Source organism: Misgurnus anguillicaudatus, chromosome 16 (genome assembly GCF_027580225.2).
Source record: "Misgurnus anguillicaudatus chromosome 16, ASM2758022v2, whole genome shotgun sequence".
Lineage (NCBI taxonomy): Eukaryota > Metazoa > Chordata > Actinopteri > Cypriniformes > Cobitidae > Misgurnus > Misgurnus anguillicaudatus.
Window position 1 is genome coordinate 7,377,319 of NC_073352.2, and position 16,229 is coordinate 7,393,547.

The window sequence follows — 16,229 nt, forward strand, 5'->3', positions numbered from 1 at the left end:
AAAAAGTGAGGGACTGCTATTTATAGGCACCTCTTCTCGCTGATTGGTTGGATCACATGACCATGCTCCTCCCAAACTTAGTTAAATAAACTTCATTGAATACGACACAAAAATACATCTAAAGCTACAGAAGTTAATGAAGATCTCTTTCTCTTCTTTCTCACTCTATAAGACCAACAGTGTTTCTCACTCTCACTAAGATGACATTCAGATTGGTTTTGCTGAATCTCTTTCATAGTTTATTTTAAAAGAACCAAACCAGTCCACTTAAAGTGAACCAGAAAAGGAACTAGCCGAATGTGACATCAGTCCTTTTGGTGTTTACAGTATAGTGGTCTCAAGAGAGCACCCAGTTGTTTTTTGGTCCTCTTCAGCACTAAAGTGATCTCAGACCCTTTCTTGTTCACATCACAACTTCAAAAGAGCCCAGCTTTCTGTGCAGCATTTGGTGGCAGCATTTCTGAAAGCGTTTGGAGGGCTCAAACGAACTAGGTGTGAAAACACCCATAATCTTGTGTTTTATTATTGGTTTCTCATTGACTGACAGCAGCTGCTGTAATGATTCAATCACAATAATAAAAAAATTTTTACTCGTTCATCGTTAATGCAGTGTTTCTCCTAAACCCATAAAAAATATTAAATAATATAATAACACTTACTGTAGTTTCTCCAGTTTACAGCGTGAATCCTTCAGTACATCAGAGAGCAGCTTCACTCCTGAATCTCCTGGTTTATTACAGCTCAGATTCAGATCTCTCAGATGTGAGGGGTTTGATCTCAGAGCTGAAGCCAAAGCAACAAAACCTTCATCTGTAATGCTGCAGTCATTCAACCTACAGAGAATGAAGAACATGAATGATTTCTCAGATTTCTGTCTAAACTTCAGGATGAGTGTTTGTGTGATCTAAGGAAAATCTAATGTTGTGTATTTCTATGAGTATGTTACCATTATGTACTATTATCCTAAAACTTTTCAAATCTAAGCTTTACTTGATATATTTAACATTTCATTGTGTTGGATGAAAATAGATGAAGATTATTAATGACTCATTTTGCACTACAAAGAATTTTAAAAATTCTATTACTTTTATTCTTTTTAATAATAAATCTGTCTAACCTTGCAGAACAAATATGATCATGAGAAAACTTTACCCATGTGTACTGTTTAACTGTAGGGTGTTGTAGTCTCCATACATCAACTAAATTAGAGTTATGAATAACATTGTTAAAAAACTTTGCAGATGAGGGATGGGGTTCCTTTCCATTTCTGTCTAGAGTGGAATTTTCTGTACAATTCCAATCACACCCTACAACCAACCAAACCTCTTCATCACAATTTTGTTTAAAGAACTCATTTAGCTTTTTAAAAGCTAATATTTGCACCCTCTCTGCTCCAGTATTTGGTGCATACATATTAATAAAATGAAAAACAAAACCATGTATTAGGGGTGGGCGATAAACCGGTATGATAGTAATTACCGGTATTGTGTCACGCCATGATATGGATTTTGCAAAACCATTGATACCGGGGTTACATATTTTAAATTCTATTTTTGCACTTATCAGGGTTCCCGCGGGGTGTTACAAAAAACTAACCTTCAGAAAGTTATATCTATGGCCTTAAAACGCCCAGATCTTCATCCTAGGACTTAAATTTAACTTTATGAATGTTATTTTTTTAAGACCCCGCGGGAGTTTACCCAAGTCTTAAAAGTCATACCTCCGTTCCCGAGATGCGCTGTCCACAGAAGCTCCGATCGCACTTCAATCCATTTTTAATCAATATTTTTTTTAAGAGGATGCACATAATAATAGTGCACGCAAATTCTGCCAAAGACTATATTTCAGGTGTTGTGATCTGTATACAGCGAGCTTGGCGAGAAACAAGCCCGTGGCTTACCTAAGCATGCCGGTTGCATAAAACTTAAAGCCTAGTCTTAAAAGTTAGTCTTTTTTTTTTTCTTCAAGACTGATCATAACTGTTTTAAGTATGTTACATAGAAAGATAGATTGGTCTAATTTAAATCCAAATAATAAGACTGATTAGCCCTAACTAATTGCTAGTTAGTCAGAATCATTCCTAAGACGCAGTCTTAATGTCACGGCTATGTTTATGCAACCGGCAGGTTCTGAAACATAAGCGAACAAAATCAACACTGCTTTATTGAAAATCAACTTAAACAGTCGGGCTGTCAAGTCCCAAGGCACCAACAGCGCATCAACAGTGTTATACATTTTTAGGAGGCTTTTTTACCTCACTGCTTCAAAGTCGTTTAACGGTGTTACTCCCTTTTCACTCAGATCTGCTGCTCTCTACCGCGCCCTGGCTGCACGCGCTCTCCAGGTAAGCGATTGGAGGACGGAAAGCAAGAAATTACCGTAATAAACCATAATTTGCCAAAAGTGCAAGTTATCTTCTTTTAGGAACCATTCCTTTTTTGATAGCGCAAATGATTGAGGAGTTACGGTTAAATTAATAGCGCTTTCAGAGTCCTTCAGCGGATAACGTAAACAAAATACCAAACACATTAAAAACAGCCTTTAATGGTAAATTTCGTTTTCTTAATGCAGATTTATTAATTAGAGAGGCTATTTAACAATACAGTGCATATTTACGCATAAAAACGTATGAGTGGAGTGTTTTTGGCAATGTGAATCTGCTGGTTAATTAAATTAAATGCAATAAAAACATTTATTAATATAACTAACTTGTATTAATAAACTGCATTCATTAATGCGGTCAGGGATTAATAATAATTTAAAGTGAGATGGCATCTCCCATCAGATGTTCATATTAACAACAAAAGAAAATCTTGTTCTTTGTATATTTATAAATCAAACAGACACAAGATATACACAGCACACAGCTTTAAAGTTGTTGGATGTAGCGTAAAACATTGTAATAAGGCACATAGCCTACAAGCAAATGACCATACTAATTTCCATACTTTCATACTTTCCATATTAGTGACAATATGCATAAGAAGATGAGTCCACCCATCCACACAATGGCACTTTTAAAGGAAAAAAAGGGAAAAGATAAAAAATCATGTAACGTCCAATCCCTCACTTATTAGTAACATAAGGTTAAAAATACAAATTTTGTCCGTAATTTAACTAAGGTTTACTACAGTGTGACTCCAAAATGTTTTATCTCATATGGCAACATACCGTAATACCGTTATACCGGCTGAAGAGTGAAAAATACCTTGATATGAATTTTTGCTCATACCGCCCACCCCTACCATGTATATTAGCTTTTACTTTTCTATTTCATTAACAAACACATCAGTTATATAATCTGTCTTTGAAAATAAAATGGCAACTCCACTAACATGGGTACCATTACCCAAACAAATCCCTTATCCACCCCATTCTCCATTCTATTTCATTTTTCATATCGCTATGTGTTCCTTGTACAAATGTTACATCAATATTTTTTGTATATATTCATTTAGACTTGCTCTTTTCCTGCCATCTCTTCCCCCATTGATATTAATGGATCCTATTGTAAAGCTTTCCATGAAGAAAAAGGACAGAAAATAAAGAGAAAAGAAGGATAAGACAAAAAGAGACAGATAGTTCACTCCTCGTTGTTCCTTTATTAATCTATATAGGTTTCTCAAACATATTTTCTTTTCTCAAATGTGTAACCATTTTTTCTCAATCGAAATCTTTTTCTTCTACTTAACTCCTCATAACTGACAGTCTTTTGTATCTTAAATCACAGAAGGCAAAAACTTCTTAACATCAGGAAAAAATGCCTTAACTTCAGCTTTTCTTCCAAAAAGTTACATAATCCTTAATCTATTTTACATTATATGGCTGATCCTCATCATAATTAGAGGTAATGTCTGACATTTCAGAAAGACAATCATCATCAGCTTCAGTCATACCTGTACTTTTGGAAATTTGAGATAGAGATACATTAGCAATTTGTGTTCATCAGTGTCTACATTAGCATTATCAGAACCCTTCAAAATGACATTTCTTCACTTCACTAGTTCCTGCCCATTCACTATTCCTCCTTTTGTTCTCTCAATCACATTTTTTCCTTTCCTTTTCACATGATTCCTTCCATTTTAAATCTTCAGTAGAATCACTTTGTTCCTGAGTATTCAAATTATTGTTTGTATTCTGCTCTTTGTCAATTTCGTTGTCTGAATCTGTCTATTTACTTTTATCTACATTGTCAACTTTACTTTCGGCAACCGCCTGTTCACAATCATTTACTTAAGCGTCAGTGCCGGCCCGAGCCCCTTAGGGGCCCTAAGCAGAATTTGTTTGGGGGCCCCCCTCCCACCATTTTTTTATTTAAAAAAATAAAGATATTACAAACATTTATAAAAAGAACAAATTTGCACATTAAGTAAGCTCTAAAATTAGCATTAGGTTCAGAAATCAAATCAAATGAATCATAACACTGTCTTAATTGTATGAATTAAATAAAATTATTTTTTTAGAGCTACAGAAGTGATTTTCTCTTTGTCTTGGATTGCTTGATTAACATTAAAGACACAAATTTAAACGGGTCATAGCATGAAAATCTGACTTTTTTCATGTTTAAGTGCTATAGTTGGGTCCCCAGTGCTTCTATCAACCTAGAAAATGTAATAAAGATCAACCCAGTAACTTTGTTTGGGTAAGCCATTTTCTGCAAGCGTGTGAAAAATTAGGTCATTCAGATTTCGCCTGTTTGGTGAGGTAGGTAGCGAGGCAAATTACAATAATACCGCCCCCTTTATCTGCAATATCCAACCACAGCACTGCCATAGCACAGAGAGAAAGAGAGAAAGAAAAAGTACTTGACAGCACAATTGAGTTTCAATTACAACAAACCACCATCATAGTGATCAGTGTTTGCATTTTATCAGCTTATTTGTATTTTAAACGACACACCCAAAAATGGCACATTTTTGCTCAAGACTACAAATTAGCAATTTTAACATGCTATAATAAATTATCTGTGGAATATTTTGAGCGTAAACTTCACATAAGCACTCTGGGGACACCAAAGATTTATTTTACATCTTAAAAAAAAGTCTCATAATATGACCCCTTTAAGTAGGTTAATTGAGGTTACTGTCTCTTTAAGAGAAGCACGGACCTGTGCTTTCTGCCTAATCTATACATATAAACCCTTATACATAAACAAATGTTTTATTGGAAAAAGAGTACTGTGGAGATCATTTTGTTTGTATTTGCCCTGTCAAGAAGAGAAAGATGTTATGTTCGCTTGCTTTATCTTCACATGTGTGCACTACCGAGTGCACTTACTAAGCGCACACGCACACAGATGGAGGACGAATTACAAACGGCGCAGCATAAAAACCTTACGTTGTTTTTAAGTGCTCTATCCCTCAAATTTATGCTAATGGGATACAGTATGACACACAGTAGCGTAACTCTCTCTAAAGTTTAAACATCAAGTGTTCTGATCTCTGATGGGCGTAGTGAGGATCACCTCTCTGACTAGAGCTGGACCGGACACATTTAACATAAACCTGCTCACTTTAGCGTCTTTTTGCAGGTTAAATTGTTTAAAATCACTTGAAATGTTAACATTTGCAAGCCTTTCAAACACATGCAAATGATAAACAAAAAAAGAACGATTAGGGGCCCTCTAAGCAGCCGCTTAGTTCGCTTATGCCTCGGGCCGGCCCTGTTTAGCGTTATCTGCTGTTTTTTGTTTTGCAGGCTTTACAGTTTTTTATGTCCGATATAACCACATTCAAAACATTTCAAATGATTGGTGATCGCATAAATCATGTTTGATTTGTCTTCATGTTAACCCGAAACGAAATATCACGCATCAGCGATTCTAAAACCATAAACACTTGTCACCTAAAAGACAACACACATTTAAAGGCCTTGTTTTTACATTCGAGTGGGATTAATGTGATTTTGCCGAACCTCTGCAGTTAATTTTCAATAAATGTATTGGGTATATAAGGTGGACAATTTTAAATGTTCACTCTTATTGACTGCAATACTAAAGGTGAAACAATAACAAAAGCTCCACTTATCCAAATGCCGCTCACAATGAGTGTACTCTCAAAACTTTGATCCTTTAGGAAAACCACCATGGCTTTGTTCATCATTGATGCGGATACAATATTTCCAAATCCTATCTGTTCTCCAATCATCACTAGCACGTCCTCGACCGTCCCTCCGGTGTCAGATACGCAACCTGATTCCATGGCGGAGTGACAAAGAGGAAACTTCCATCTCAACCCTCCATGAGATCAAAAAAAAAGTTTACCCAGCGATTGTTTCTACTCAAAACTCTGAAAGCCTTTAAGTTGCTACACTATATAGCAGGGCTATTCAAATCTTACCCTGGAGCAGTGGCGGATGCAGAACGTGACATATGGGTGGGCATGGATTAAGTCCGGGTGGGCCTGAATCTATGGGTGTCACTTTTGAATAAGAAACTATAACAAGTCTATAAAATTCGTCAAAACTTCAGAACACTAATTTAAACAGCATACACACACACCCGAACTGCACGTCACATTTTTGACATTATTGATACTTTAAATTGTAATGCAACGTGACATTTATTAAGCCTTTTTGGTAAAAAAAATGTTGGGCTCTCATAGCCTACAAAAAGAACCTGCACACAGTGACAGGAAATATAAATGAACCCAAAAAAAACTTATACTTTTTTAAATAACCTATTAAAGTGTTTAAATAAATACGGCTACTAAATGCTTAAAATGAAGCTTCTAACATCATATTCTCTTCATGCAAATCACTAAAAATATATTTTCGTTCTCACATATTTAAGTTAACTTACTAAATAAAGAAAGAAAAAGGGAATTGCTAGAATAATGTTAGACTCTTGGGGTTAAACGAAATGACAAATAAATAAACATTTAATATACTTTTTGATGAGCATAAGAGCAAGCCTACTCGTGAAGAGCGGAGCCGAGGAGCGCGCATATCAGACGTGAACGAAAGGAATAATGGATTTAATGCTTTCACTTCATTTCCTGGCAGTTTCACTTGTTAGTGAGGATAGTAATGGCTAACAAGATGACGCCGAATTACATACAACATAATTACCTAACTAAATCTGAGAGAATGCAAACACATTACAATATTTTTTCCTCCGCCCGACGGCCAAGGCGCATCATTTTTTTTTGGCCTACAGGAATTCGCCAAAGCCCGTAATGGACGTCGGGCAAGCGATTTTGCGAGGTTTGTTTTGTGGAAAGACTCTCTTTAAAGTGAATTTCGTTTTGTATAAATTGTATCTTAATATTAATCAATGTTTGATCAAACAATTGCCTCGATTTAATAAATAGGAAGCAAACCAAGAACGTCTGTGGTGTGGATTGAAGTGAACCCACTATATTTCCGCAGCCATACGTCTTTCTGCTTTAATGCATTTCTTAAATTAATGTCTCAATTACACAGTAGGCTTATAGGTTGTTATGATAGGCTATTTGTTGCTTAAAAGCAATAGGCTATATTGTATAAAGTGTAGCAATAAATGTGGCGTGACTTATAGTGCTGCTATATCGCTATATCAAACAACATCACTATGATCAGATGTTTTCTTTCTATTTTTTACCCCGCTGTCATATTTGTTGTGTGTTTATGTTATTGAGAGGAAAGCGCGCAGCACATATTTATAACGTGTTGTTATTCAAAATACGTTTTCTACTTGCTTGCAAAAAAAGTTCTCAAAGTGATCATGGCTGAAAGTTGCTTTGGAATATTTCATTATAACGCAACATTCAACTGCTTTAATAGTTTTTAAATAGTTATCAGGCTTACTTATAATTTTACTGTTATTAACATAACATGCAATAGATAAATTACATTACATAAAGTAGTATACATGTCTAACTATACAGAGTATTATTTTTTAAATTTTTGTTTGGGGGGGCCCGCTGTCAATCTGGGGGGGCCCAGGCCCGCCCAGGCCCGCCCATAGCTCCGCGCCTGCCCTGGAGAAGGTGAGCACTACAGAGATTAGCTCCAACCCTAATCAAACTTAAGCACATGTGACATGTGCTCGGCCCTCCAGAGTAAGATTTGAATAGCCCTGCTATATAGGCTAACTGATCAAATAGTCAGGGCAGCACTGACAACACCTTTTGTGTGCAAACTGTAGTGTACGTGTGCGAGCACGTGTGATTGCAGTGATGAGACAGATGAGACATAATTGTAAAAGCTTGTGAATGTATATGAATGTAATGCGGTCAAGAGAGTTACCCGAAACTGCGTTCGCTGTGCATTTCCCACAGGGTTCGTACACATTTTTACCAATACATTTCAATGACTTTACCATTATTGTCAAGGCAAAAATCATGACCCAGAAAGTTCCATGTATACATAATAAAGAATAAAAATCCAATGAAAATTTGCTTTTGCTTTGGATAAAAGCATCTGCTAAATGCCCAAATGTATATGTACCACACTTAAACTAAATACAATGACAGGCTATTTGTTTTCTTACATGTACCAGTAAGATGGTTACCAGTGAGTAGGTTTACATACCTACAGTAAATAAATATGAGGCAGCAGTATTAATATCCAGATATTAAATCCAATATTAAAATGAATAAAATATCCAGAAACACTGACATCACCTTTAAAAGACTACAGTGACGGAGACAAACTGTCTTCTGAAATATAAGATTTGAAAAATTAACTGAAGTCATGGATAAGAAAATGCCACTTGACGTTTAGGGCATAAAACAGTTAGTTTTCACCATGAACCAAATTATGCCAATACAAAGCCTACAAGGCCACTGACCACAATTTTGCTCTTTTCTTCTTCTTGTTTTTAACAAACAAAAAACTGGAAGCAAGCCAACTGTTCCTGCTCATCTCCAAAAGGAATAAACTCACCATTTAATAGTAGTTCAGTAGGTCACAAAACTCACAATTTGAATCATACAATGTTTTTCCAGCTACAGATTAGATCCTTTTTCAGATTAGAAAAATAAGGGCTACTGACGCTTTAAGAGCGAGTTCTGCACAGAGTCTCATAGCCTTTTCGCAGTTCTCTTCACTGACATGCAATCTATATCACTTTTAAGTTTGCTTTGGGACATTTCATGTTTTACTGAAAGGATATAAATGACTGACAGGGCGACGTTGGAGAAAATTTTGCGCAATAGATCCAGATGCTTGCTTTCAGTACAGTTCACGACTTGCCGGTTTCGCGCGAAAGTGAAAGTAAACATGTCATAAACGCAACTCAAATAGGCCTACCTGATGCCTGGATTACATACACCATAATTGGGTGATTCTCACAAAAACTTGGTTTTAAAAATGTCAAGCATGAAAATGTAAAAATTGCTTAAATTTACTTTTTTTCCCACCAGACATTGAAAAACAAAGTCTGGAGTAAATGGGAACATTAATTTAAAAACTTTTACTTATCATTTAACACTTTTTGTAACATTATTTAAAAAATTAGTCCTAAAAAATCTCATTACCGCAACAGTCAGAAAACATCAACACTGACATATTTTCAAAATGACATGACAAACCTGAAAGAACATAATTTGGAGATTCTGCACATGCATTTAAAATCAAAGTATTATGCTTCTATTAATTAAATTAACATTTAATAAGCATCTGTTGTGGTAATGATCATCAAAATGTCGTGTAAGCATTCTAACAAGACAATATTTCAAATTAACTGTAAAAAAATGATCTTACCTGGTAGCCATCTTGAAGTAACTGGTCCATGCGCTTGGTCACTCAAAATCAAACTTTATGAAAATTCTGTATGTGTGCTTAAACTGTTCTCAAAAAGTGTTGCGGAGGATGAGAACATCAGGCATGTACACATCATTTTCCAAATTTTTCTTTATTATTATACATGAATATTCAGTAAATATTTTTTCTGTCATCTAAAGTAGTCTAGCAAAACATCCATTTATTTTTTTTCTTAATATTTTTGTGTTAATTTGATTAAATTACAACATAACGCATGTTCAAACACAACCGGACACATTGCGGTAATGAGAATTTCTGCAGAAAATGAGATAAAATTTACAATTATAAATTCTTATGTTGAAATCACACATTGTGCAAGGTAGAACACAGTATTGTGTTAATTGTGATGCTTTTTAATGTTACTATATTACACATTTTAAAGCTAAAATCATTAGTGCCGTGGTGTTTCAAAGGTTTCGTGAGAATCACCCAATTACCCAACCAAATCTGCAAGAAAATGCAAAAGCATTTAAATGTATTTTGTTCTCCCTATAAGTCAAGATAGCCCGACGAGCGAGGCGGATATGCATTTTGCTTTGGGAGCCCTGAGCCAGCATTACCTCGACGTGTCTGATCGCAAAATCGCCTGATTAAAATTAACATTTTATATTTTACTGCACTCTTTTATATTTTACTGTACTTTAAATGTATTCTTTGGAAAAATTCCATGACTTTTCCAAAACTTTCTGGGTTTATTTGTTTTCCAGCATTTTTCCAGTCCTGGAAAATTAAGTTTTAAAATTCCATAACTTTTCCAGGTTTTTCAGGACCATACGGACCCTGTTCCCAGAAAATAATTGCACACCTCAGAACGATTGTCAGCCAATCAGATTCAAGCATTCAGCGGACCCGTAGTATAAATACAAATAAACTAAACTATATTAAACATGCCTAATTAAAAACATATGAGAATATTTTCAAAAAGTTTATCTAGTCTACTTTATGTCTTACCATAAAGGTGATAGGAAGGTCTTTCACATGTTTTTTATGTATAACAAATGAACTAATAAAATATTTCAAATCAATATTTTGTGTCCAGTTATTTACTCATAGCAAGCAGCTGAAGCGGGATAATGTACACCCATTAAGAATAGGGATACCATGCATGGTCCTTAAAGCAGGTACTGGTAGTTTTGGCACTATGTGCAGGTGCCAAGTCCCTTTGGAAAATAAAATCTGTATCTCCATGAAGTTAGTACTTGTGTTAAGCCACTCTTGAACAACAGACAGTGTCAGAAGCATCTCGCCTGGGCTAAAGACAAAAAGGACTGGACTGCTGCTAGAAGAAAATATGATCTACCATGTGTCAAAATATGATTTATTACCTTGATTTATGACCTAACACCTTATGAGTTGTTTGCTTCCTGTAATAAAATATTATGGTGGCAATTAATGTTTATACCCCGGAAATTACTCCGGAAATTACTCAGGAAATGATGTTTGTCCAGGTGTCCTATGGTCTCTGATGTTTCACGCCTCCCCTCTCCTGTATGAGTGTTTAAAGAAATCAGAAGATAGTAAAAAAGATAAGTTAGAATTGTATGCCAGAATGTTTTGCTTTTAAGCATAATGTCTGTGTATAAATCAATACATATGATTAAAGAAATAAGAAGACCTGATGAAGAAACAATGTTAAATAAAATAATTGTAATAGTATTTAGGTAGGTTTTTTAAAAAAGAGGTACCGGTTAGGAGCTCAATTGAATAAGCTGTTGTCTTCCTGTCTTGAAGGTTGTAGTGTAAATCTTTCCTTCCAAGCCAGTCATCGTCGTCTAACTGGGTCACGCCCCAAGACTTCTGATACGTCAGTACAGTTCAATAGAATAAAAGTTTAGGAACTCGGCTAGGTGTTAAGACATTTCCTTTCCCCGCAGACTAAATGTCTGCTCACGCCAAAGGGTATTCCTTGATATTCAAATATAACTTCCTTGCAGTCTCTGTAATCTCCCACAAACAAGGTGTCATGGTTTTACAATAATAATCTAGATCAATAGATCTATACTTTATGACCTATGCGGGGTGTTAAGACATTTCCTTACCCTGCAGACTTAGCGACTGCTCACGCCAAAGGTCTTCCTTGATATTCAAATATAACTTCCTTGCAGTCTCTGTAATCTCCCACAAACAAGGTGTCATGGTATTACAATAATCTAGTTCAATAGATCTATACTTTACGACCTATGCGGGTGTTAAGACATTTCCTTTCCCTGCAGACTAAGCGTCTGCTCACGCCAAAGGTCTTCCTTGATATTCAAATATTACTTCCTTGCAGTCTCTGTAATCTCCCACAAACAAGGTGCCATGGTTTTACAATAATAATTTAGATAAATAGAATAAAAGTTTAGGAACTAGGCTAGGCGTTAAGACATTTCCTTTCCCTCTGCAGACTTAGTGTCTACTCAAGCCAAAAGGTGCTTCCTTGATATTTGAATTCACCCTTTCTTAAACACCCACCTTTTTCTTGGGGAAACAGATCTTTTGAATTGTAGTGATTAAATGTAATTCAATAAAAAAGTAGATTTAAGTATAGCATTGCTTATTCTTTTGTGCTTTAGATGTCTACACATATAAAAATCGTATACATATCGTTATAAGTATGCGTGGGTGAAATGTTATATCGTTTGTCTTATACTGTTTAAAATGTTAATATATTAAAGGTATGATTTAAAATAAATTTATTCTTTTAACAGCGACGAGTAAGTATATACTTTTAACTACAGGTTTGTCTAGTTCATTCTTTTTACCCATCAGTTTTCATGAAGATATGTTCTTTACATTATAAATGTATAAGTATCTATAATTTACTAGAGAAGCTTATATTTCTAGTTGATAATCTTATTTGTAAAAGGTTTAAAAAAATTAAATAGCCAAATAAAATATAGGGTGGGGTTTGTGTCATGTAAATATGTGAGGTACGGCCTCCTGAGTCTGGCAAGCCACTCCTCCGTAGTTCAAAAGGGCGGATTCTGATTTGGGCCCTTACACCAGTAACTGAATTTCGCGAGGACATCTCTTTCTCTCAGTTATATTAAAGAGGCCTTGTTTTATTTTTCTCAAACAATGGATTCAGGACTTGCTGGTAAGTTATTTTGTTTGTTTTAAATGTTTTATTTATCATGTTTGATATACCAAGTTATCTTCATTTGTAAAAACAGTCTTATTTTGTTTTTATTTTTAACATTTAACAGGCTTTTAAATGTGTATGTATACGATACAGGAATTTTTAAAACGCTACCTCCCTATCAACATTTTGACCAGATCGACCAGCTTTGTAAGTGTTTTAAGTATATTTTCAAGTAAATTTCCTGAATGATCATATGAGCGCATTTATGTATGTATATTTTATATTATACGTTTATTCCAAATTAGTGAATTCTACTTTGATAAATATTGAAGAGCAAAGCGACACTAGGACCAGCGATCTGCAAGGTAATACTGTGTTTTTTAATTATACATTCAGATTTTCTGAAAAACGTGATACTTACACTTTTTACACTTTTATACCCATAGTTAATAACCCCGCAATAAATGAGGGTTCTCAAGGCTTTAATGAGGGCTGTGAACTGCAAGGTGACTATATTATTTGATCTTTACATCTCTTTAATGTGTATTATTGACTGTTACATGTGTCTTAATTCTTTTTGAAAAAACTTTTCTTTCTGTTTTATACATGTAGATGCTGCATTACTAGTCACACAACCAGGATTTGTACCACAGAAAACCTCTACAAAATCTTCAAGACTTAGTCTTAGTCGGAAACGTAAGCAGGCCCGTACTATTACCAGTGATAAAAGGACATGCCCGGACCATACACTAGTTTCTGATGTGCAACCTCTGGATACTACCACAGATTTCATTAAAACAGTTGGTAAGTGTACTTTATATGACCACATATTCGATTTTTAAATACTGTGGCGTTGTAGTATACTAATCTTACTGTGTTTTAAACAGATTTCTATACAGAAAACCTGTTAGGAGCTGGAGATGTCACAAATTCATGGTCTGCTGCGTTGGCAAGGGCCTCAGAAGCTAACGGTGACGCGATAGTACCGGTAGTTACTACCGTACTGCCATCGTCTTTGGATTCACAGACATCTGTGGCGGTTAATCTGCCAAGTGTGGCTGGTGCCGGTGTTGAGGATGAATCTTCTGTGATTTTTGAAACATCTCTACCTACAAACCAGGAACATTTCATCAATGAGTTGTTGCAGGAATTGACAGCGCAAGCGAGAAGACAGGCTGAAGGCATCGCAGCCATAATTTCGTGGTCTAAAGATCAAGAGTTATTGACCAGACTTATATTTGAAGCTCACAAAAAGACTTCTGGAGAACAAAACTTGGTGAACAGAGTGCTGCTTGATCGCTTGATGGACGTTGAAAAAGCCCAGAGAAAGGAGTTCGATGTACAGCGAAACACGGTAATTCTAATTCAACAAGTTTTGTTCTCCAGAAGTCTTTTTGTGAGCTTCAAATATAAGTCTGGTCAATAACTCTTGATCTTTAGACCACGAAATTATGGCTGCGATGCCTTCAGCCTGTCTTCTCGCTTGCGCTGTCAATTCCTGCAACAACTCATTGATGAAATGTTCCTGGTTTGTAGGTAGAGATGTTTCAAAAATCACAGAAGATTCATCCTCAACACCGGCACCAGCCACACTTGGCAGATTAACCGCCACAGATGTCTGTGAATCCAAAGACGATGGCAGTACGGTAGTAACTACCGGTACTATCGCGTCACCGTTAGCTTCTGAGGCCCTTGCCAACGCAGCAGACCATGAATTTGTGACATCTCCAGCTCCTAACAGGTTTTCTGTATAGAAATCTGTTTAAAACACAGTAAGATTAGTATACTACAACGCCACAGTATTTAAAAATCGAATATGTGGTCATATAAAGTACACTTACCAACTGTTTTAATGAAATCTGTGGTAGTATCCAGAGGTTGCACATCAGAAACTAGTGTATGGTCCGGGCATGTCCTTTTAACACTGGTAATAGAACGGGCCTGCTTACGTTTCCGACTAAGACTAAGTCTTGAAGATTTTGTAGAGGTTTTCTGTGGTACAAATCCTGGTTGTGTGACTAGTAATGCAGCATCTACATGTATAAAACAGAAAGAAAAGTTTTTTCAAAAAGAATTAAGACACATGTAACAGTCAATAATACACATTAAAGAGATGTAAAGATCAAATAATATAGTCACCTTGCAGTTCACAGCCCTCATTAAAGCCTTGAGAACCCTCATTTATTGCGGGGTTATTAACTATGGGTATAAAAGTGTAAAAAGTGTAAGTATCACGTTTTTCAGAAAATCTGAATGTATAATTAAAAAACACAGTATTACCTTGCAGATCGCTGGTCCTAGTGTCGCTTTGCTCTTCAATATTTATCAAAGTAGAATTCACTAATTTGGAATAAACGTATAATATAAAATATACATACATAAATGCGCTCATATGATCATTCAGGAAATTTACTTGAAAATATACTTAAAACACTTACAAAGCTGGTCGATCTGATCAAAATGTTGATAGGGAGGTAGCGTTTTAAAAATTCCTGCATCGTATACATATACATTTAAAAGCCTGTTAAATGTTTAAAATAAAAACACAATAAGACTGTTTTTACAAATGAAGATAACTTGGTATATCAAACATGATAAATAAAACATTTAAAACAAACAAAATAACTTACCAGCAAGTCCTGAATCCATTGTTTGAGAAAAATAAAACAAGGCCTCTTTAATATAACTGAGAGAAAGAGATGTCCTCGCGAAATTCAGTTACTGGTGTAAGGGCCCAAATCAGAATCCGCCCTTTTGAACTACGGAGGAGTGGCTTGCCAGACTCAGGAGGCCGTACCTCACATATTTACATGACACAAACCCCACCCTATATTTTATTTGGCTATTTAATTTTTTTAAACCTTTTACAAATAAGATTATCAACTAGAAATATAAGCTTCTCTAGTAAATTATAGATACTTATACATTTATAATGTAAAGAACATATCTTCATGAAAACTGATGGGTAAAAAGAATGAACTAGACAAACCTGTAGTTAAAAGTATATACTTACTCGTCGCTGTTAAAAGAATAAATTTATTTTAAATCATACCTTTAATATATTAACATTTTAAACAGTATAAGACAAACGATATAACATTTCACCCACGCATACTTATAACGATATGTATACGATTTTTATATGTGTAGACATCTAAAGCACAAAAGAATAAGCAATGCTATACTTAAATCTACTTTTTTATTGAATTACATTTAATCACTACAATTCAAAAGATCTGTTTCCCCAAGAAAAAGGTGGGTGTTTAAGAAAGGGTGAATTCAAATATCAAGGAAGCACCTTTTGGCTTGAGTAGACACTAAGTCTGCAGAGGGAAAGGAAATGTCTTAACGCCTAGCCTAGTTCCTAAACTTTTATTCTATTTATCTAAATTATTATTGTAAAACCATGGCACCTTGTTTG

At 35.3% G+C, this 16,229-nt stretch overlaps 1 protein-coding gene and 1 pseudogene across 1 annotated transcript; one reads left to right on the forward strand and one right to left on the reverse strand.

Moving 5' to 3' along the window:
* Positions 1–16,229, reverse strand: part of LOC129422414 (NACHT, LRR and PYD domains-containing protein 3-like) — a 100,399-nt pseudogene that overhangs the window by 30,756 nt on the left and 53,414 nt on the right.
* Positions 11,251–14,562, forward strand: LOC129424187 (uncharacterized). The gene is made up of 5 exons (XM_073854609.1): positions 11,251–13,173; positions 13,255–13,314; positions 13,421–13,612; positions 13,696–14,226; positions 14,345–14,562. Exons 1-5 carry the CDS (start codon positions 13,062–13,064, stop codon positions 14,560–14,562), a joined length of 1,113 nt encoding a protein of 370 aa, XP_073710710.1. The 5' UTR covers positions 11,251–13,061.

Excerpts from the sequence above, each read along its gene's own strand:
- LOC129424187 (XM_073854609.1), top strand. The coding sequence starts at position 13,062 with ATGAGCGCATTTATGTATGTATATTTTATATTATACGTTTATTCCAAA. Across the intron at positions 13,174-13,254 it reads TAGGACCAGCGATCTGCAAG|TTAATAACCCCGCAATAAAT; the intron begins GTAATACTGTGT and ends TTATACCCATAG. Across the intron at positions 14,227-14,344 it reads GAGCTTCAAATATAAGTCTG|GTAGAGATGTTTCAAAAATC; the intron begins GTCAATAACTCT and ends CCTGGTTTGTAG.